This window comes from Cherax quadricarinatus, chromosome 10 (assembly GCF_038502225.1).
Source record: "Cherax quadricarinatus isolate ZL_2023a chromosome 10, ASM3850222v1, whole genome shotgun sequence".
Classification (NCBI taxonomy): domain Eukaryota; kingdom Metazoa; phylum Arthropoda; class Malacostraca; order Decapoda; family Parastacidae; genus Cherax; species Cherax quadricarinatus.
This window is the reverse complement of record NC_091301.1, coordinates 14,426,986-14,450,860: the sequence shown is the minus strand read 5'-3', so window position 1 is coordinate 14,450,860 and position 23,875 is coordinate 14,426,986. Positions and strand designations below refer to the sequence as shown.

The following is a 23,875-nucleotide window of genomic DNA, read 5'->3' as shown; positions in this document are numbered from 1 at the left end:
TTCTAGTCAATCCTTCCCGTCTTACCCCCCCCCCTTGTCTATCCCCTTCCGCACCCCTTCCTCAATCCCCCACCAAATCGCCCCTTCACACTCCCCACTTGCGATATTGTGGCTCAGGACAGAGATTGATTTTCACGTTAAACCCCGCCCCTCCTCCTCCTCCCCCTCCTCCTCCTCCTCCTCCTCCTCTTCCTCCTCCTCCTCCTCCTCCTCCTCCTCCTCCTCCACTTCCTCCACTTCCTCCTCCTCCTCCTCCTCCTCCTCCTCCTCCTCCTCTTCCTCTACCCGTCCCCCTTCCCCTCCTCCTCTTCTTCTTCCTCCTCCTCCTCTTCCTCCTCCTCCTCTTGCTCCTCCTCCTCCTCCTCCTTCCTTTACTCCTCTTTCCTCCTCCTCCTCCCCACCCTCCTCTCTATCCGTCTCCTCTCCTCTGAAACCTTATGCTCCTCCTGATATTACTTAACTTACTGAATCTGGCTACTTGTAGAGGATTCAGTGAGTGGCCCTGCAGCACGGTCCCCTGGGCGATCACCGTGAGATCACCCTGCGTGAGATCACCCCCTGGGTGATCTCACGCAGTCCAAGGTGGGTACCATAGCTCGGCTGATCACTACCTGCTACCTGGAGTCTTCCTGTAAGGTATTCCGGGGATCAACGCCCTTGCGGCCCGGTCCACAACCAGGCCTCCCGGTGGACCAGGGCCTAATCAACCAGGCTACTAAATTTTAAAAAATAAGGTACATGAGCAGTGTGCTGCTGATATATGGTGTATGATAGTTACAGCCTGGTTGAACAGACCTTGATGCTCCAGTAGGCATTGTCTGGGAGTAAGCCTGGGGGGGGGCTGACCCCCGGAAAAGTCCTTCTGGTGTGTTGTCCTTCATATTTCACCACAATGTGGATTTTATGCGGTTTTAAAATCTGTCAACCTAAGGTGGAGGACATCAGTAGATCAGCGGCGATATTATCAAGTATCCCATTAAAGGCTTTTTAGCTGTGGGTGGACGTGTCTGGGTGTCCGTGGCTCCTGGAACAGACTCCTATTTTTTTTTTCGACCGCTAATACTAGTTTCTGGCCGTTGTCTGTGAAGTTTGTCTCCATGATGGCTATCACACTCGGTTAACTCCACTTGGCAAAGTACTTGTAATGTCTCGGGGATTCTTCTGTGTAGTTGTTTATCTTCCATCTGTATCCTTGTGTTCTTAGTTCTCTTGTTTATATAGTTTCTCCTTATCCTTAAGTCTTCTCTTAAGTAGTTATCAGGTCAAGTTCATTTAGTCTTTCCTTGCAGCGGGCCACCAGCAGCAACAGCCTGGTTGACTCGACTCAAGAAATCGTAATGACACGATTGCAAATAAACCATACCCCCGGCCGGGATTGAACCCGCGGTCATAGAGTCTCAAAACTCCAGCCCGTGGCTAGCTGGTCTAGTGGCTAACGCGACGGGCTGGAGTTTTGAGACTCTATGACCGCGGGTTCAATCCCGGCCGGGGTATGGTTTACAGCCTGGTTGCTCAGGTAAGCACCAGACAAGCCTGGCCCACGGCCGGGCTCCAGGAGTAGAAAGACTGGGAACTCATCAAAGGTATATAGTGCACACTCCGCGGCCTTGGGATAAGTCTGTTTGCAAATTTTTGGAGAATGTCAGACCTCTGAACATGACCAAGTGAGGATACTTTAGCTCACTACCAGCTACCGAAGTTATGTTTTTATTTTTAAACGTGGTGTAAAACCTAGATGGGTACGTCAGCGGAAGCCTACCTAGTTACTTGTCATCATTTAACAAAGACCTGTGTCCAGAGATGTACGTTTCCTCACCAGTGAATCACCACCACCAGGCTGGTGCTGCATATTAAAAGATGGACTTACACACATAAGTGGTGTACATTCAGATATTCATTATTGACAATCCTGAAGAAGTGTCTTAACCTCACATGTCTCAGAAGTTAACATATGTCTCAGAAGTTACGGAGGTAATGTGCTCCTGCAGTGATATCTTTCTGTGATATTCACTGTCATAACTCTTGCTGTCGTAGCTCAGATTTTACACAGATTTTGCAATAGCCTTTGACAAGTGCGATCATGGTGTAATAGCACACAAAGTGCCTGCTAAAGGGATAACTGGCAAAGTAGGCAGATTGATTTTCAACTCTCTAAACACTCGAACACAAAGAGTAGTGGTAAACAGAGTTAAATCGGAAGTTGCCATAGTGAAGAGCTCTGTTTCACAAGGCACAGTACTCGCCCCTATCCTGTTCCTCATTCTCATACCAGACATAGGCAGAGATGTAAACCATAGCACCGTATCATCGTTTGCAGACGATACTAGGATCTGCATGAGAGTGTCATCCGTTGAGGACACTGCAAATCTTCAAGAAGATATAAACCAAGTTTTCCAATGGGCAACAGAGAACAATATGATGTTCAATGAAGACAAATTCCAACTACTCCGTTATGGAAAGCTGGAGGAGATAATAGCTAGGACTGAGTATACTACAAACTCCAATCACACAGAGCGGAAAAGTAATGTGAAGGACCTAGGAGTGGTAATGTCCGAAGACCTCACCTTCAAGGACCACAACAATGCCACTATCACATCTGCGAGGAAACTGATAGGATGGATAATGAGAACAAGAGATGTCAAGCCAGTGATGCTCCTTTTTCAATCACTTGTTCTCTCTAGGCTGGAATACTGCTGTTCAGTAACATCCCCATTCAAAGCAGGTGAAATTGCAGAACTAGAGAATGTACAGAGAACCTTTACTGTACATATAAGTTCCATCAAACTCCTTAACTACTGGGAGCGCCTGGAAGCACTTGACTTGTACTCACTTGAGCGCAGGCGAGAGAGAGATATCATAATCTACACATGGAAGATTCTAGAGGGACTGGTCCCTAACCTGCACACAGAAATCACTGCCTACTAAAGAAAAAGATTTGGCAGGCGATGTAACATACAATTAATGAAAAGTAGGGGCGCCATTGAGAGAAAATACAATAAGTGTCCGGGGCCCAAGACTGTTCAACCGCCTCTCACCAGCCATAAGGGCAATTACCAATAGACCCCTGGTTGTCTTCAAAAGGGAGCTGGACAGACACCTAAAGTCAGTGCCAGATCTGCCGGGCTGTGGTTCGTACGTTGGACTATGTGTGGCCAGCAGTAACAGCCTCGTTGATCAGGCCCTGATCCATCAGGAGGCATGGTCATAAACAGGGCCGCGGGGGCGTTGTTCCCCGGAATGCCCTCCGGGTAGACTCCATGTAGGTTCCCGGTTTGTGTCCATCTTCTCTTTTTTCATGAATTACGTGTGTTCCTGGAAATCTCTGTCCTTCACTTATCACGGTCTTCTCAGAAGTTTCAGAGCGAAGCTTAGAATATAGTGTTTTATGTAGTTGTGTTAGGACGAGGAGCCTCCTGTGTGTATGTGTGTGTGTGTGTGTGTGTGTGTGTGTGTGTGTGTGTGTGTGTGTGTGTGTGTGTGTGTGTGTGTGTACTCACCTAGTTGAGGTTGCAGGGGTCGAGTCCGAGCTCCTGGCCCCGCCTCTTCACTGATCGCTACTAGGTCACTCTCCCTGAACCGTGAGCTTTATCATACCTCTGCTTAAAGCTATGTATGGATCCTGCCTCCACTACATCGCTTCCCAAACTATTCCACTTACTGACTACTCTGTGGCTGAAGAAATACTTCCTAACATCCCTGTGATTCATCTGTGTCTTCAGCTTCCAACTGTGTCCCCTTGTTACTGTGTCCAATCTCTGGAACATCCTGTCTTTGTCCACCTTGTCAATTCCTCTCAGTATTTTGTATGTCGTTATCATGCCCCCCCTATCTCTCCTGTCCTCCAGTGTCGTCAGGTTGATTTCCCTTAATCTCTCCTCGTAGGACATACCTCTTAGCTCTGCGACTAGTCTTGTTGCAAACCTTTGCACTTTCTCTAGTTTCTTTACGTGCTTGGCTAGGTATGGGTTCCAAACTGGTGCCGCATACTCCAATATGGGCCTTACGTACACGGTGTGTGTGTGTGTGTGTGTGTGTGTGTGTGTGTGTGTGTGTGTTTATGTGTGTGTATGTGTCTGTGTGTTTGTGTCTGTGTGTATGGTTGATTGCCTGGTTGACCAGGCAAGCACCAGAGTAGAAAAATTCTTAGAACTCACGTTTATACCTTTGATATACCTTTGGTATGTCTTCACACAGCTTTTGGTACCCTCTATTAGGTGGTTCAGTGTTGGTCCTGGTACTGATCTTTGTGTTGCCACTGCGTGCTACTTACACCGACAGTCTCATTGATCAGGCCATCAACCTGGAGAACTGGTCTGGGACACGGACTTGGGAGCGATGACCCGTGGACAACAGGTAGAACCTTGTCACCCTCACATTCTGACATTTCCTCCCGTACTGTTTTTTTTAAAGGTGTGTGGCGGAGGGGGAGGGGGATTCGTGGTGTTGGAGGGGGTTTGGTAGAGAGGATGTGTGGGGATGGGAGGGAGTAGGGTGGAGAGGTTGAGGTTGGCAACACTGTTCACGTCACCTGGTGTGCATGACGTGATAGCTCCACCACTGGTGGACAGGTGTGGACATCACTGACTGGCCTCAAACACCTGTGTTGGATCACAGCTGCTGTTGACATTATTATTGTATAGGTAGTTAGTTACCTGCACCAGTGTTCATAGTCTTTGAACACTACATCAGTGTTCATCGCCTGTATTGTACACTACACCAGTGTTCACAGTCTTTGTTGTACACTACACCAGTGTTCACAGTTTGTATTGTACACTACATCAGTTCACAGTCTGTGTTGTACACTACACCAGTACTCACAGTCTGTATTGTACACTACACCAGTGCTCACAGTCTGTATTGTACACTACACCAGTGCTCACAGTCTGTATTGTACACTACACCAGTGTTCACAGTCTGTATTGTACACTACACCAGTGCTCACAGTCTGTATTGTACACTACACCAGTGCTCACAGTCTGTATTGTACACTACACCAGTGCTCACAGTCTGTATTGTACACTACACCAGTGTTCACAGTCTGTATTGTACACTACACCAGTGCTCACAGTCTGTATTGTACACTACACCAGTGCTCACAGTCTGTATTGTACACTACACCAGTGCTCACAGTCTGTATTGTACACTACACCAGTGTTCACAGTCTGTATTGTACACTACATATATGTGTGTCCGGTTTTCACATATATCCGAAACGACAGCTTTATTTTGTACACCACGACCATGGTGTGGAAGGTAGCAGCTAGTTCATTATACATGCTACAGCTATGGCGTGGAAGGTAGCAGCTAGTTTATTATAGATGCTACAACCATATTGAGGAAGGTAGTGCCAGAGTATATGGTAACAAACAAGGTCTCGTAACTGCTCCCTGGAAGAACTGCAGGAGTATATTTGTGTATATATTATTTACAAGTTTGTCAATATTTATTCTGCCAAATTGGAGGAGAATGAGGCATGGAATACTGTGTTTTCCCTAACTGAGTTTGGGCGAGGACCCCCGTGTGTGTACTCACTTATTTGTAGTTGCAGGTGTCGATTCACAGCTCCTGACCCCACCTTTTCGCTGGTCTCTACTAGGTCCACTCTCTTCTCCACGAGTTTTATTATATCTCTTCTTAAAGCTATGTATGGATCCTGCCTCCTCTATGTCACTCTCCTGATCCAGAGTGTGTGTGTGTGTGTGTGTGTGTGTGTGTGTGTGTGTGTGTGTGTGTGTGTGTGTGTGTGTGTGTGTGTGTGTGTGTGTGGTTGATTAATGTGATGATTCTCAGTAGTGTTTACTTTTGAATTAATGTCTGTTTTGTTGTGCTCCCTGACGTCTCTGTCAGTCATTTGGGTGTTCAGGTTCCAAGTGTCTCCTTTTTCCTTGTCTCTATCATGGTATTCCTGCAAGGGACTCCTGCAAGGGACTCTGAGGGACTCCTGCAGGGGACATAACAAGAGGGTGGTTCAGTTAAGGATGAGGATGGTGAGTGGCGCCTCAGTAATTGATGCTCTACCTCACGGGCTACATAGTCTCCATCGTTGTTTATGTTGGTGATCCTCTCTATGTCACGGTGTCTGCTCTCCTCTACTTATATACTGTATATGCACTGTATATGTAGATGACACAAAAATAACATGAAAGTCACCTCCGTAGAGGACACCGACAAACTGCAACACTATATAAACAGTGTTCCAGTGGGCGGTAGGTATGATGATGTTCAGTGAGGATTAATCCCAGTTGCTCAGCTATGGAAAAAATAAACTCAGATTCAGAGTTGGCGATATAACAGAGCTGAATAATATACAGAGATCATTTACCACCTGCCTAGCAGCGGTAAAATATTTAAACTTTTGGGAATCTCTCAAAGAACTGGAAATGTACTCTTTGGAGATACTGAAGGGTCTAGGCTCAAATATGCACGCTACCATAACAACGTACTAGAGTGAGAGATGTGGGAGGAAATGTAAAGTGGAGTCACCGTGGGCACTATACGAGAGCACTGTATCAGCAGCATTTGTGGGGTTGACTCACGAAATCGTAATGACACGATTGCAAACAAACCATACCAAGGGTGGGATTTTTTTTTATCTGTGGGCTTATCTATTACCAACAGATTTTTTTATTTATTTATTATTAACACATCGGCGTTTCCCACCAAGGCAGGGTGGCGGCCCGAAAAAGAAAATCTTTCATCATTTACTCCATCACTGTCTTGCCAGAAGCGTGCTTACACTACCATTATAAAACTGCAACATTAACACCCCTCCTTCGGAGTGCAGGCACTGTACCTCCCACCTCCAGGACTCAAGTCCGACATGCCGGTTTCCTTGAATCCCTTCATAAATGTTTCCTTGCTCACACTCCAACAGCACGTCAAGTCCTAAAAACCATTTGTCTCCACTCCTAACACGTTCACGCATGCTTGCTGGAAGTCCAAGCCCCACGCACACAAAAACTTCCTTCACCCCTCCCTCCAACCTTTCTTAGTCCGACCCTACCCCTCATTCCTTCCACTACAGATTTATATGCTCTTCAAGTCATTCTGTTTCGTTCCAGCCTCTTTAAACGTCCGAACCATCTCAACAACTCCTCCTCAGCCCTCTGGATACTCTTAGTAACCCCACACCACCTTCTAATTTCCAAACTATTGATTCTCTGTATTATATTCACACCACACATCGCCCTCAGACACGACATCACTGCCTCCAGCCTTCTCCTTGTTGCTACATTCACCACCCATGCTTCACACACATTTAAGAGCGTTGGTATAACTATACTCTCACACATTCTTCTCTTTCCTTCCATGGGTAATGTTCTTCGTCTCCACAGACTCCTCAGTGCACCACTCACCCTTTTTCCCTCATCACTTCTATGATTCATCTCATCTTTCATAGACCCATCTACTGACACATCCACTCCCAAATATCTGAATACATTCACCTCCTTCATACTCTCTCCCTCCAATCTGATATTCAATCTTTCGTTACCTAAATTTTTGTTATCTTCATCACCTGTATTCACTTTTAATTTCCTTCTTTTATACACTCTACCAAACTCATCCACCAACCTCTGCGATTTCTCTGAAGAATCTCCCAAAAACACAGTGTCATCAACAAAGAGCAACTGTGACAACACCCAGTTTGTGTTAGTTTCTTTATCTTTGAACCCCACACCTCTTGCCAATACCCGAGCATTCACTTATCTTACAGCCCCATCTATAAATATATTGAACAACCACGGTGACATCACACATCCGTGTCTAAGGTCTACTTTTACTAGGAAATAATCTCCTCTTCTACATACTCTAACCTGAGGCTCACTATCCTCGTAAAAACTCTTCACTGCTTTCAGTAACCTACCTCTTGTTCCATTCATTTGCAACATCTGCCACATTTCCCCCTATCCTATCCACCCTATCATACTCCGTTTCCAAATCCATAAATGCCATAAAAACCTCTTTACCCTTATCTAAATACTGTTCACCTATATGTTTCAATGTAAATACTTGATCTACATACCCCTACCGTTCCTTAAGCCTCCTTGATCATCTATCCTGCTCTCCGTCTTACTCTTAATTCTTTCAATAATAACTCTACCATACACAGATATCAGAAGTATTTTTTGGAACTAGTGTAAAGTTGTTCAAGAGGAAACTAGATCACTACCTCCGCAGTGTACTAGATTATGATGCATATACATGTATATGTTTGCCGGCGGGCCGCCAACATCAATAGTATAGTTGATCAGGCAGCAACAGGGCGGCCTGGCCTAGTGCAAGACTGCGGGAGTAGAACTCCCGAAACAAGTCACAGGTAAATCAGGGCCCAGCTAGCCAGTGTGGAGCTTGGCACCAATTGAGTGTGTAGTAAATTGGTCAATGTTAGGCACCAATTGAGCCAGAGTCAAGGTCACTCAGGGAATTGAAAACAACGCTTTAAAATAAGCAGATTATTTATGTGCCTGTGTCCTCACCGGGTTTTATAAGCAGGGGTCGAACCACAGTTCCTGATGCAATCTCTTATACTGGCTTTACTTGACATTACATTCTGGCCGCCGAGGTGTCATACTGACTGAGTGTCGAGTCATACTTACTACTGAAGCTCTGTATGAAGTTTACCTCCATCACTTCTTCATCTATCTCATACCACTTATGTACCTCTCCGAGCCCTTCAGTGAAGGTGCCTTGATCCAAGGAAGTGTAGCTGGCCTTTCATGTAGATCACCCCTGATTTCCCACCATTGCCTAGGTACTGTAGAAGCCTTACAGGTTTAGCGTTGCTCCATGTAAATAATAACAACAATATTCTGAGACAAAAGAAATACTCTGTTGCATCCCTGTGGCTCATCTGTCCTGAGTATCCCATTGTTGCTCATAACTAATTTCTCTCAACTCCGACACCAGTCTAGATGCTCTGTGTCGAGTCCTTTTAGTATCTTGTACATCAAGGTCATATCTCTCCGGTCTCTCTTCTATTCAAGTGTTGTAAAGATTAATTCTTTCGGTCTTTTTAAGTAATTCCTGCTAGGCTAGCAGCGGATCTTCAGTATTCCTTACTGGCGCTGCATCATGTATGATAGGTCTTATATACGTCGTTGAAAGAGACTGTTGTGTGTCATTATCGACTCTCCTTCCCACCACACGTGTTTATAGTGTGTGTGTGTGTGTGTGTGTGTGTGTGTGTGTACTCACCTAGTTGAGGTTGCGGGGGTCGAGTCCGAGCTCCTGGCCCCGCCTCTTCACTGATCGCTACTAGGTCACTCTCCCTGAGCTGTGAGCTTTATCATACCTCTGCTTAAAGCTATGTATGGATCCTGCCTCCACTACATCGCTTCCCAAACTATTCCACTTACTGACTACTCTGTGGCTGAAGAAATACTTCCTAACATCCCTGTGATTCATCTGTGTCTTCAGCTTCCAACTGTGTCCCCTTGTTACTGTGTCCAATCTCTGGAACATCCTGTCTTTGTCCACCTTGTCAATTCCTCTCAGTATTTTGTATGTCGTTATCATGTCCCCCCTATCTCTCCTGTCCTCCAGTGTCGTCAGGTTGATTTCCCTTAACCTCTCCTCGTAGGACATACCTCTTAGCTCTGGGACTACTCTTGTTGCAAACCTTTGCACTTTCTCTAGTTTCTTCACGTGCTTGGCTAGGTGTGGGTTCCAAACTGGTGCCGCATACTCCAATATGGGCCTAACGTACACGGTGTACAGGTGTGTGTGTGTGTGTGTGTGTGTGTGTGTGTGTGTGTGTGTGTGTGTGTGTGTGTGTGTGTGTGTGTGTGTGTGTGTCCGCGCGCGCGCTTGAGGTGGATGCAACCTGACGACATGCGTACAATGAATCTCAATACCGCAAGTTAACCACAACCAGGGCCTAAATAAGCCACTTGTTACATTATGTTGAGTGCACTTAATGATGGAGGGGGGGGGGAGTCTGGCAGAGGGCGTGCAGGGTGAGCGTGAAAGGGGAGAGAGTGCACAGGATGAGGGTGAAGATGAGGTATAGAGTATAGGTGTAAGGAGAGGCATATATACCGTGCCTCACTTCACGAAAGAGGCAGCAGGTTGGCAGTAGAAATCTACAGACGAGTAGCAGTAACTTCACTCAATTTCATTAATGTCTTTCAGAGGACACTAAGAAGTTAATTGTGTGTGTGTGTGTGTGTGTGTGTGTGTGTGTGTGTGTGTGTGTGTGTGTGTGTGTGTGTTTAAGAGAGGCATGAGCTACACAGCTCAGTTTAATGTGACTTTATAACAGTAATTTTCAGTGTCGTGCAACTGTTAGATCGTGACAGTGACGGAAGCATTGTAAGAAAACCAGTCATAATTCAGATGGTGTGTGCTCAAATCCCATCCCCCCCCCCCCGTAAAAAATGACAAATGTAACAAAGTGGTAGCTGATAAAGTGAAATTACCTACCTGGAGGTTATTCCGGGGATCAACGCCCCCGCGGCCCGGTCCATGACCAGGCCTCCCGATGGATCAGGGCCTGATCAACTAGGCTGTTACTGCTGGCCGCACGCAGTCCAACGTACGAGCCACAGCCCGGCTGATCCGGCACTGACTTTAAAATAAAGAAGTTGATTTTCAGATTTCTAATAAACATTACAAAGAATAATGTGAACAAAATATAATTCAGTTTGTGTACAGTGCCAAGCTCAGCTCCCCAGGATATTGATTGTTAAACACTGTCCTCCCACTCTCATCCTCATAAACTGCACAAAACACAAACTAGATTGTACTGCACTTCATGAAGAGCTAAACGTATATGGGTCATGAAGCTCAAGGAGTAGTGGAGGCTTGATCTTCCGTCTTGTAAATGCTTCGGTCTTTGTCTGTTGATGATCGCTGCAACACAACACGGAGCATCATGTTATCTTGTGCCTCAGGAGAACATAACGCAGACACTACAAATATTTTAAGTCTTTATAATGCAGGATGCGAAATAAAGTCAGATATTATTACTTAACGAACATAATATAAAGCAATATTTACGTCAGATGACATAAGAGAGTTCAAGAAAGCAAATATAAAAATGATATGGTGATACCGACAAGGTGTAGTTAAGAATATAACTATAACTAAGATTATGATAGTTGTATAGAGGATTATAAGAACTTTCAAAATGAGATACCATGTTATTGTTTTTCTATTGAAAACACCTTGTGTTTTTTTCTATCAGAGCGTTGTTCTGGCCGCGCTACTCTTGTTTGGTAGGTGAGATGTCTGAACTAGACAATATACACAACTTTTATTGCTCGCTTAGACTCGGTAAAACAACTAAATTGCTGGCACCGTCTTGACGCACTGGGATTATACTCTCTTGAAGGGAGAAGAAATATATCTCATAGTGTTTAGGTAGGTAAGACTGGAAGGCCAGGTACCTACAATAGTCTGCATACTAACATAACTCGGTGCAGTGAGAGACACCAGAGGAACTGTAGAATTCATCTAATGAAAAATCAAGGTGGTATAAGCGCGATTAGAGAAAGTTTGACAAGCCTCAGGTGGGCGAAACGTTGCTTTAATAAGTGTCTCACTGAGCTGCATATGTGTCCATTTACCTATACAATGCCTGAGGAAAGGTAGTGTTTGATTGACACGGGGCTTCAGGCAGCCGGGACTTAAATCAGGCAGCTACCAGGGAGCTTGCCCTAGGCAAGAGTGCCAAAACAGAAAAACTCTCGAAACTTGTCTCTGGTAGAGAGAGAGAGAGAGAGAGAGAGAGAGAGAGAGAGAGAGAGAGAGTGAGTGAGTGAGTTAAACACACAGGACGCCCCAAGTGTGTGTCAAGGTTACTGACAGTCAGAACTCTGGCATTTAATATTCTGTATGGCGTGGTGTGTACCATGAGAGTACTTGTAGCGTTGAGCTCAAATGCACGTGTGTCCCTGCTGCTGTGTGGCCCCTGTTTGTGTAGGGTGTGGCCCCTTGTGTAGGGTGTGGCCCCTTGTGTAGGGTGTGGCCCCTGCTTCCTCTGCATGGGCACGATTCAATTTTAGGGTATGTAAGAGAAACATTTTTTGTGTGTGCATATTTGGTTTCTTGGGATGAGTGTATACACCAGGCTGGTATATGGTTTATGTAGGGTGATGAGTACCTGGGAACACTTGGAGGTGCCAGGTACACTTGGAGGTACCTGGTGTGTTTTTGTAAGTGTTACGGGAGTTTCATCACCTTGTTGCAGTACACTGTCTGGTCTGGCCTTCTAGATGTAGGTTGCACTTGTCATCACACACAACATGCACTCTTAACAGAGGGTGAGGAGTGAGAGGCAGGGTAAGTGATGCATGTCTAGTAGGTACCAGTGGCGTGCCCAGCACCTCCCTGGTGGTGGCAGCTACCAGTAGCGTGCCCATCACCTCCCTGGTGGTGGCAGCTACCAGTAGCGTGCCCATCACCTCCCTGGTGGTGGCAGCTACCAGTAGCGTGCCCATCACCTCCCTGGTGGTGGCAGCTACCAGTAGCGTGCCCATCACCTCCCTGGTGGTGGCAGCTACCAGTAGAGTGCCCATCACCTCCCTGGTGGTGGCAGCTACCAGTAGCGTGCCCATCACCTCCCTGGTGATGGGCACCTTATTCATCGCTCTCACGTCTGATAGTTACTCCGTCTATTTCTTCTTACAGTATTACTTTCCTTAAGCTCCCTCTTCAGCTCCCTCCTCTCAAGCTTCCCCTCGTAAGCTTACCCTCTCAAGCTCCCACTCAAGCTTCCTTTCTGAAGCTCCCTCCTCTCAAGCTTCCTCCTCTGAAGCTCCTCCCTCTCAAGCAACCCCTCTCAGACTCGCCCTCTCAAGCTTTCTCCTCTGAAGCTCCTCCCTCTCAAGCGTCCCCTCTCAAACTCCCCCTCTCAAGCTAACCTCCTTTAATTCTCCCATCTCTGGCTAATGGTTTATCAAAAGTATATTCTCCGTGTCCTTCCTACCCCCGACTCCCCCTTCCCCAGCCACTTCCCGTCCTTCCCCCATCATTCCAGGTTCTCTCACAGCTGGCATAACAAGTGGCTGCTGCCTGAATGAGATGGGTTATAACTAGCGTCAAGGTGTTGCCCGAGCTTAGTTCCACGTAGCTAATAGTGTAGCTACGTAGTGTAGTGGTGGGATTTACATAGTGTATACTGGTGAGGTGTACTGTTGTAGATGAGTGAAATGTAATTGTAGGCTGCTTCCTGGCAGTGAACGAGTGGTGAGTTATGCAGTAGTGTTGGTGAAGGTAATGTGATGTGAGAGGTGTTTGGTGGCAGGTTTAGTTTGTTAGTGGGGAGAGTCGTGCTGGTAAGACTGGAAGTCTTCAAGATGAAAGTATACGAGTTTGTTCTAGGCATATTCCCCTAAGAAAGAAGAGCAGGAGTAAACTGGAGAGAAAAAGACGCTCCCTCTACAGAAGACGACGAAGAGTCACTGAGCTCCTCAGGAGTGCTAGAACATCTGATACACGAAAGGAGGCGCTGACCAGGGAAGTGGAAACTATCGAACTTAAGCTAAATGACTCTTACAGGAACCAGGAGAGGCAGGAGGAGCTTAAAGCTATTAGTGAAATTGAAAGAAATTCAAAATATTTCTTTTCATATGCCAAAAACAAGGCAAATACCACATCTAGTATCGGGCCCTTACTCAGACAGGATGGGACTTACACATATGACAACAAGGAAATGAGTGAAATATTGAAATCCCAGTACGACTCTAATCGGTCTGAGGATCGACGACCCAAATGATTTCTTCATGAATGAGCCTCAAAACTCCATAAATGTATGCCAGATTTCCGACATTACCCTAACTCCGATAGATTTCGAAAAAGCCATTGACAACATGCCTATGCACTCAGCCCCGGGCCCAGACTCGTGGAACTCTGTTTTCATTAAGAACTGCAAGAAACCCCTCTCGCGTGCCCTAAGTACACTATGGAGGAGGAGCTTGGACATGGGTGAAATTCCACAGTCACTTAAAACAACGGATATAGCCCCACTCCATAAAGGTGGCAGCAAAGCATTAGCTAAGAACTATAGACCAATAGCTCTGACGTCCCACATCATAAAAATCTTTGAAAGAATGCTAAGAAGCAGGATTGCAAATCACCTGGATTCCCAAATCTGCACAATCCAGGGCAACATGGGTTCAGGGCAGGTCGCTCCTGCCTCTCACAACTACTGGATCACTATGACATGGCTTTGGATGCACTGGAAGAAAATCAGAATGCAGATGTAATATACACAGACTTTGCAAAAGCATTTGACAAATGCGATCATGGCGTAATAGCCCATAAAATACGTGCTAAAGGAATAACTGGGAAAGTGGGGAGATGGATCTTCAACTTCCTAACAAATCGAACACAAAGAGTAGTGGTCAACAGAGTTAAATCGGAGGCTGCCATAGTGAAGAGCTCTGTTCCACAAGGCACAGTACTCGCCCCCATCTTATCCCTTATCCTCATATCAGACATAAACAGAGATATACACCACAGCACCGTATCATCCTTTGCGGATGATACTAGGATCTGCATGAGGCTGTCATCTGCTGAGGACGCGGTTAATCTCCAAGAAGATATAAACAAAGTTTTCCAATGGGCAACGGTAAACAATATGATGTTCAATGAGGACAAATTCCAACTACTCCGTTATGGAAAACTGGAGGAGATAATAACTAGAACAGAGTATACTACTGACTCCGGCCATACAATAGAGCGGAAAACTAATGTAAGGGACCTGGGAGTAGTAATGTCTGAGGATCTCACTTTCAAGGATCACAACAGTGCCACGATCGCACGTGCAAAGAAAATGATAGGATGGATAATGAGAACTTTGAAAACGAGAGATGCCAAGCCCATGATGATCCTTTTCAAATCACTTGTTCTCTCTAGGCTGGAATACTGCTGTACATTAACATCTCCATTGAAAGCAGGTGAAATCGCAGATCTAGAGAGTGTACGGAGATCCTTTACTGCACGTATAAGTTCTGTCAAGCACCTTAACTACTGGGAACACTTGGAAGCACTTGACTTGTTCTCGTTGGAACGCAGGAGGGAGAGATATATCATAATCTACACTTGGAAAATCTTGGAAGGAATGGTCCCAAATCTGCACACAGAAATCTCTCCCTATGAAAGTAAAAGACTGGGCAGGCGATGCAAAATGCCCACAATAAAAAGTAGGGGCGCCATTGGTACACTAAGGGAAAACACCATAAGTGTCCGGGGCCCAAAACTGTTTAACAACCTCCCATCAAGCATTAGGGGAATTGCCAATAAACCCCTGGCTGCCTTCAAGAGAGAGCTGGACAGATACCTAAAGTCAGTGCCGGATCAGCCGGGCTGTGGCTCGTACGTTGGACTGCGTGCGGCCAGCAGTAACAGCCTGGTTGATCAGGCCCTGATCCATCGGGAGGCCTGGTCATGGACCGGGCCGCGAGGGCGTTGATTCCCGGAATAACCTCCAGGTAATCCAGGTGGCTCAGTCTTTACGGAGATTCACGTAAAGGACTATTTCGGTAAACAAATATGGATTCCTGGGCACTGCCTATTAGATGCCACCGGATAAACTGACAAGTGTTGTGAAGGGTTCTTGAGTGGAGTGATGGTGAATGATAACTCACTGAGACGGTTATACAGAATATGTTGAGAATATAGGTGGTAGGAAGCCCAGCCTGCAGTCTGATGTCCTGACTCCCAGACTGCCTGCGTCCTCACAGCGGGGGCGCCATAGCAGTTCAAACTCGGCTGACCTGAAAGTATTTGAAGTCCGTGGCATCACGGCTAGCGGTTTGAAACATACTGACAACAGTACGTGAAGGTTGCCCTGTATGTTTGTAGATTGTGGGATGACAACCTGTATCCAGGTTTCTTCTTCAAAGAACACTGAAGGACCAAGCTATTTTTTTTTTTTTTTTTTTTTTTGCAATTTTTGACGAATATGGGGTTCGACGATTCTGGTTTGGGGCGGAATGTATAGGTATGCTGTCGATAGCTTCTTCAAAATCAACTGGGAAGAGAGGCTACATCAAAAAATGTAGTGATGTTGGCAGTGTTCTGAGTCTCATTCATGCAAAATTCGTTATGGGTCTTCGACCTTCAGACTGATGAGCAATTCACTACACACTTGTATCGTGACTTCAGTACTTTACAAATTTCTTTATTGTCATCAATGCATGTTCCATCTCCTTCAAGTAAAGTCCATATACTACATGAGAATTTTGTTCTGGATTTTGCGTAAGAAAAGTTCTCATGGGAATACATAGCATAAGACAACTGTCAGACACTGCATCATCATGGGATCTTGATACAAAGAATTCTTCAAAACTTGTCCAATCTTTGGACGAAGACCTACTTAGACTAGTGGATAGTTCCACTATGACCCCCGCCTCCTCCTGCTTCGCCTCACCTGATTACAGTATATAAGCCACTTCTACGGCCCTGTGCTGTACTTTCTACAAGATTGATGGACTGAACACATTTACTTCTGCCTAGATTAAGGACTAACATATATTATTTATGTGCGAGCCAAGAATAAACACGCATGATGATTAAGTCTTGAGTAGAAAAACGGTATTATCTCTGCAGCATAACTTGCAGATGTAGTATGGCTGTGAACCCACAATTGGTGGGAAAGGCACGTAAGGCAAAGGAGATGTTTTACCCGCCCATGGCCGGGCTCAGAGAGTAGATAAACACTCGAAACTCTGCAAAGGTATTTAAGGCAGCGTTTTGTAAGTGAAACCTCGTAACAGTAAATGATCACTTGCTGTAACTGGCTCTCTCCACATCCTGTACATGTTATAACTCAGTTAATATTGGAAAATACTTGTCAGTCTAGCATGCATCTAATATATCACAGCTCTAATGCCGTGTTTGTTTATCCGATTAATTTACTCAGCCAGTTAATTGGTACATTGGATCTAAAATTGTTAGATGTAATTACATTTTAGAGATATTGAATCATTTCACATCTTGACTCTGCCATATCCTGCTTAGAAATGACCTAGGTAATACGCTTATAGGAATAGCGAAAGGCGTTTATACTGAAGCTTGCAAACACCTTCAAATATACATTTGTAGAGGCCTCTTACTGTGTAAGAGCCCATCTGCACGTGTGTTGCTTCTGAAGACGTGTGAATAATTCATATTCTATACGTCACGTGTCTGAGTTTTAACGTGCCCGAGAGAGAGAGAGAGAGAGAGAGAGAGAGAGAGAGAGAGAGAGAGAAGTAGTAGTAGTAGTAGTGCCAATATCGGCGCCTCACTGCACATTGGTTGTGTTGTGATATATTTAATCTTGTTGGCTTGTGAGGTGTCTTACTGCGCCACACCCCCTTCCCCGTCCCCGTCCCCTTCCCCCTCTCTCCCTCCCTCCTTCACGTGCACTCTCTCCTCTCCGTCACGTGCACCCCTCTCAATTCCCCTTCACCTGCACCTACTATAACCCCTCCCCCCCTCACACACCCACGCAAGAAAACGTGATATCCAAATTTGTATGTTGGTGTGATAAATTTAAGTGTTGTTAACGGTGTTATGAAAGTTGTTAACGATATTATGAAAGTTCTGTATTATTTGTAGTGTCCTTCAGATAAATGTTAGGCTTGTACTGTTACAAGTGTTAGGCTTGTGTTGTTACAGGTGTTAAACTTGTAAGTTTGTAATCTGACAGGTGTTTGTAATCATGGGGTGGTGGTGCCGAAGGTGGGGAGGGACTTGAGTCCGGGGTTGGGGAGTTGGGTTGAGGTGCTTGGCGCCAGGGTGGGGTGAGGGAGTATATAGTGCTGGAGTGGAGGTGCTTGGCGCCGATGTTGTGTGTTGAAGAAATGCCTTGGAGAGGGTTACCTGGCGCCGGGATGGTAGCAATTAACTTATTTTCGTTAAAGGTTATTGTTATCCAGTCTTTTATTTATCTTGCAGTTGTGAGGGAACACTGTGGTGAAGAGCTTCAGTGTTATTCCCTTAAAGTTCCCTTCCGTTCAAATGAGTGGTTTGATTACATTTTGTGTTATGTGTCAGTAGTTATTTTTATAAAACGTACTAAAGTATCTGAAATTAGAATGAAGGATAGAAGTAATTTGTTCATTACTTCTATATTCCCTACATATCATATATCTGACGTAAGCACAAATCTCATAGAATTTTTAAAAAAAAGACATAGAAAATATGGCCACACATGTAACACCAGGGATGGATTATTAGTCTTCCTAATTTATAAAGAAATGCAAAATACCTCTAGTCCGAGCAATTGGTATTTTTTTTTTTTTTTGCTGAAAGAAACTTAGATACTGTTGAAATATCAGAAGAATTAAACAGTGTAAGCATAACTCCTTTGCATAAATTAGGCAGCAGAACATTGGTAAAAATTTGCAGACTAGAACACTAACGTCAGGCATCATAAAAGGTTCTGATGGATTTGTGAGTCATCTGGCCACCAATAGCCTGATCGACCAGACAAGCCGGGTCCAATGCCAGGCTCTGGGAGTAGAAAAAACTCTTGAGAACTCATCAGAGGTATATTAGAGGTATGTGCTTTTTGTTTCACTGGAAGAACTAGTTTATATAATCTTGCAGTTTGATGTGACGTCGATGGATGCCAGTTTTATACAAATTTTAGTATCAGGTCATGGACCGGGCCGCGGGGGCGTTGATCCCCGGAATAACCTCCAGGTAACCTCCAAGTATCTGAAAAAGATGATAAAACAGTGCTATGATTTGTATCTTTGTGTATGCAAATATGAGAGTAAGGGAAAAAAAAATGGGGCGTACGCTGTGCTTTGTGGAACAGCTGATCGCCAGTGAGACCTCTTGTTTTTACTTGCTGATTTACTCTTTGAGGATACATGAGTTTTTTTTTTTTTTCATTTATTTCTTATGCAAGCATTGCGTGTTCTATTACACCATGAACACATCTGTCGAAGGATTTCGCAAAGGCTGTATATATTACATCAGCTTTTTTTTTCATCAAAGTAAGGTCGAGTGAGGGGGGAGTGGAGGAGACTGGATCCAAGTATCCTAGATAGTGTATCCACACACATTATGTATAACAGAATGTAGTAAGAGGTCCACTTTGTGATGTCTAGGTGGACTTATGGGCTACAGGTAGCAATAATCTGATTGGTCATACAGTAAACAGGAAAGTTTAGTAACATACTGAGCTCCGGGAGTAGTAAACCTCCCAGAATGGGTCACAGGTATTCGTCTAAGCTCAATGTGGGCGCCTGTTTAGGGATATACGGGAAGGGTGAGGGCGTAGCAGGTGTTCATTAAGTCGAGTGCTGGGTAAGGAGCCGTAAATTGATTAATAATTTAGAACAGGAAAAAGCGTCTCGTTTAAGTGAAAATTTATATTATTAGAGCACGAACTATTTACATCCTGGCTGGCTAGTGCAGGGAATCTGGGAAGTGACCGAACGCCACTACTCTAATGGTGGTGAAACAGGTCCGGCGCTACACATGTTACTGTCTCCCGCACGCCAGTGCCACATTAATAACTGATACAGGTGGACTTCTCTTGCAGGTACACACAGGTGTAGTGGTGGTGCACTCAGGCACACAGCGTGTTTAAGAATCGTTGTTAAGTTTATTATGGCTGCCTTTATTGATCCGCTCAGAACTATTGACTAAATATCTATGAGAAAAGATTTATCAATATAAAACTGTTAAGTATTTTTTGCAACAATAGAAGGAACACTGAGGATTGTGTTAGTGTTGGATGGGTGAAAGGGTGTGAATGTCCCGCCCTGTAGTACGTGTGGCCCACCGTGTTGAGTGTTACCCACAGTGTATAGTGCTAGACCCACTATGTAGAGTGTCTGGGCTGACAGTGTGTGGTCCACAATCTGTAGTGTGGGGCCCACGATGTGCAGTGTTTGGGCGGACAGAGAGTGCGGCCCATGCTGTATAGTGTGACCCACCATGTAGAGTGTGGCGGGCTACACTAGTCCCACTGAGTGCCAGCTGGACATGTACCGTGTGGCATGGGCTGCCGTGCAGCGCGGCCTGGCTGAGGCGCTCCTGGGTTATGCAGTCTCCATCTGGAAGCGCTCACGCCCACGCCTTCACCCGCGCCTTTTGCCCCCTCCCTCAGCCTTCGAGGATGACGAGGACGAGGATGCCTTCTGCGGCCTCCACCACCATGATTGTCCCTGTCACTCCCACCGCTACTCCACGCCCCCCCGCAAGGTAATCATCCACTTGTATCACTACCTTAGGGAACCCCCTTACATTAAGGTTACTGGAGACTCTCATGTTAAGGGGCCCTCGTATATATAGGGTAAGATCATTTCTAACAGGCGCATGTTTGGAGGTGGAGGGGGTAAAGCATGAAGATTACATTGGCATAGTTATGCCTATGAGATCCAGGCTGTAAAAGAAAATGGGTGGTGATCGTTTTCTTTTTTAGATTTATGTATAACTATGATATTATTTAGGAGCGCCACTGCGCCCCCAGCTTCATTTTTCAAATTATCATAATACAGAGGAGTTTCTGTACCTTCAACTATGCTGACCATATTAAAAAATATATAGAAAATTGGTTCCTTGTATATCTCAGAAAATATAACTTATACATAAATGTTTGAAAACTGAACACGATCACCACTCATTTTCCTCTTCAGTCCCGACGCTGTAACATATGTTCAAGTTTATTCTCTATAAGGGTTACAAAGTGGGGCTTACAGGTTTTGGGTATTGTGTGGTTTACATGTTATAAAATACTAATTACAGAGGGGGCCACTAGGACACCTTGCATAGCTAGGCATTTCGGGCAGACTTAGATTAATTCTTAACATTAAATCCTTACAGATTATGGTATTAAGGCTAAGTGACTACATCATAATTTGTGAGTTTAGCAATGTGAATGCTTTTGTTTTGGGTATTTTTTTTTATTTCTATATGGTATATTACACGCATAAAATTAATGTTCTCTCTGCCGCTTAATTTATTAGGTATTCTTCAGTTCTATTCGTTTTTTTTTCTCTCGACTTGCCACTCGTTTCCTTCAAGCTCTTTCTTCTTCTTGAAATAAAGATATGAATAATAAAAGCCACAGTACCGTGGCTGCTAAGGTGGACAACTAACAAACACCTTAGACGATGTTTCGGTTCATCCTGGATGTTACAAATGAGATAAGGAAAATGGGAAACAAACTAAGAGAACAGGTCAGGTGAGGAAATTTTAAGACAACAGGTCAGGGGTAAGAGAGTGAGAAGTTGTACATAGCTGCCAGGTTAGGTATTACAGCACTGTGTGTTCCAGATGGTGAGTGCTGGCAAAATTAAAACGTTTTCTAGTGTACTTGAAGGATGTCAGTAGTTAATGGTCTGGTGTAGTAGGAATAAGCTGAAGGTTGTGCGTGAGAACAGTGATATACTGAGTACATGTAGAGAGAACAGTGCCACAGTGAGTACAAGTAGCAGCACATACTGTGTGAGAACAGCACCACAGCGAGTACAAGTAGCAGCACATAGTGTGTGAGAACAGCACCACAGCGAGTACAAGTAGCAGCACACAGTGTGTGAGAACAGCACCACAGCGAGTACAAGTAGCAGCACATAGTGTGTGAGAACAGCACCACAGCGAGTACAAGTAGCAGCACATAGTGTGTGAGAACAGCACCACAGCGAGTACAAGTAGCAGCACATAGCATGTGAGAACAGCACCACAGTGAGTACAAGTAGCAGCACAGAGTGTGTGAGAACAGCACCACAGCGAGTACAAGTAGCAATACATAGTGTGTGAGAACAGCACCACAGCGAGTACAAGTAGCAATACATAGTGTGTGAGAACAGCACCACAGTGAGTACAAGTAGCAATACATAGTGTGTGAGAACAGCACCACAGTGAGTGCAAGTAGCAGCACATAGTGTGTGAGAACAGCACCACAGCGAGTACAAGTAGCAGCACATAGTGTGTGAGAACAGCACCACAGCGAGTACAAGTAGCAATACATAGTGTGTGAGAAAAGTACCACAGTGAGTACAAGTAGCAGCACATAGTGTGTGAGAACAGCACCACAGTGAGTACAAGTAGCAGCACATAGTGTGTGAGAACAGCACCACAGCGAGTACAAGTAGCAGCACATAGTGTGTGAGAAAAGTACCACAGTGAGTACAAGTAGCACAGAGTGTGTGAGAATAGCACCACAGTGAGTACAAGTAGCAGCACATAGTGTGTGAGAACAGCACCACAGCGAGTACAAGTAGCAATACATAGTGTGTGAGAAAAGTACCACAGTGAGTACAAGTAGCAGCACATAGTGTGTGAGAACAGCACCACAGTGAGTACAAGTAGCAGCACATAGTGTGTGAGAACAGCACCACAGCGAGTACAAGTAGCAATACATAGTGTGTGAGAAAAGTACCACAGTGAGTACAAGTAGCAGCACATAGTGTGTGAGAACAGCACCACAGTGAGTACAAGTAGCAGCACATAGTGTGTGAGAACAGCACCACAGCGAGTACAAGTAGCAGCACATAGTGTGTGAGAAAAGCACCACAGTGAGTACAAGTAGCACAGAGTGTGTGAGAATAGCACCACAGTGAGTACAAGTAGCAGCACATAGTGTGTGAGAACAGCACCACAGCGAGTACAAGTAATAGCACATAGTGTGTGAGAACAGCACCACAGCGAGTACAAGTAGCAGCACACTGTGTGAGAACAGCACCACAGTGAGTACAAGTAGCAGCACATAGTGTGTGAGAACAGCACCACAGCGAGTACAAGTAGCAGCACACTGTGTGAGAACAGCACCACAGTGAGTACAAGTAATAGCACATAGTGTGTGAGAACAGTGATGCACTATGTATTACAAGTAGCAGCACTAGGACAGAGAGGACAACAGAGGCAGCAGAGGCAGGGTTGATCAATACTAGCTGCAGCAGCTGCAACACAAACACACAGCCAGGAGAGTGATAGAACTGGTACCCAGCTGCTGCATCTTCCACTGTTTACTACATCTCAGTTTGTTACTCATCTATTCTCCTGTGCATGGCTGACATACTTCTAACACAGATATCTAGAGTTATACCCTAGAAGTTCTTTTGTCAGAGTCTTCAGTCTCATGTACTTACACTTTGGATCAGTTTTAACCAAGTCTAGCGCCTTATAGCTGGTATTCAGTCTTGAAGGTTTGATAAACTATATTGAAAAAATGTGAAAAAGGTTTATGATATAAGGGGCAAGTTACCAAATACTGTCACTTGACATCTGATTTCTGTTCATCCGACCTGATTTTTCTCCAATTTTCTCACTCATTTGTGACATGGTAATGGTTCTGGGCCGATCGAAACAAAATTTCATCTCCAAAGCGCAGGTTATTTGTGAATTGTTCCAGTTCCAGCGCCCCTGCTTTTCTGTGGAGGTTACTGTACATGTTTTTCATATCTCTTACTCCAGTATGTTATGGTAGTGTGCAGATTTGGGACTAGGCCCTCAAGTACTTTCCACATATATGTCTCTCTCTCTCTCTCTCTCTCTCTCTCTCTCTCTCTCTCTCTCTCTCTCTCTCTCTCTTTCTCTTTCTCTTCTCTTCTCTCTCTCTCTCTCTCTCTCTCTCTCTCTCTCTCTCTCTCTCTCTCTCTCTCTCTCTCTCTCTCTCTCTCTCTCTCTCTCTCTCTCTCTCTCTCTCTCTCTCTCTCTCTCTCTCTCTCTCTCTCTCTCTCTCTCACTCTCTCTCTCTCTCACACACACACACACACACACACACACACACACACACACACACACACACACACACACACACACACACACACACACACACATTCTCCGCTCCAGCGTCCCCAGCAATTTAAATGCTTTATTGGGTCTGTTCAAGCCGTATATGATGGCCGTATCTGTTCCAGCTTTGATACCTCCTGAATGGAGCCGTCAACATCGAACAGTACTTGAAACAAGAGAGCACAAGCAA

The 23,875-nt window shown here is 45.0% G+C and overlaps 1 protein-coding gene across 6 annotated transcripts in view; it reads left to right on the top strand.

The window, feature by feature from the left end:
* step (cytohesin steppke) overlaps positions 1–23,875 on the top strand; it is a gene marked incomplete at its 3' end in the record, with an annotated part of 586,727 nt that overhangs the window by 465,947 nt on the left and 96,905 nt on the right. For 2 of the 6 annotated variants that reach the window (XM_070083661.1, XM_070083662.1), the window contains 1 exon segment: positions 19,487–20,151. In XM_070083661.1, the coding sequence (XP_069939762.1) occupies positions 19,933–20,151 (219 nt within the window). 6 annotated transcript variants of the gene reach the window in all.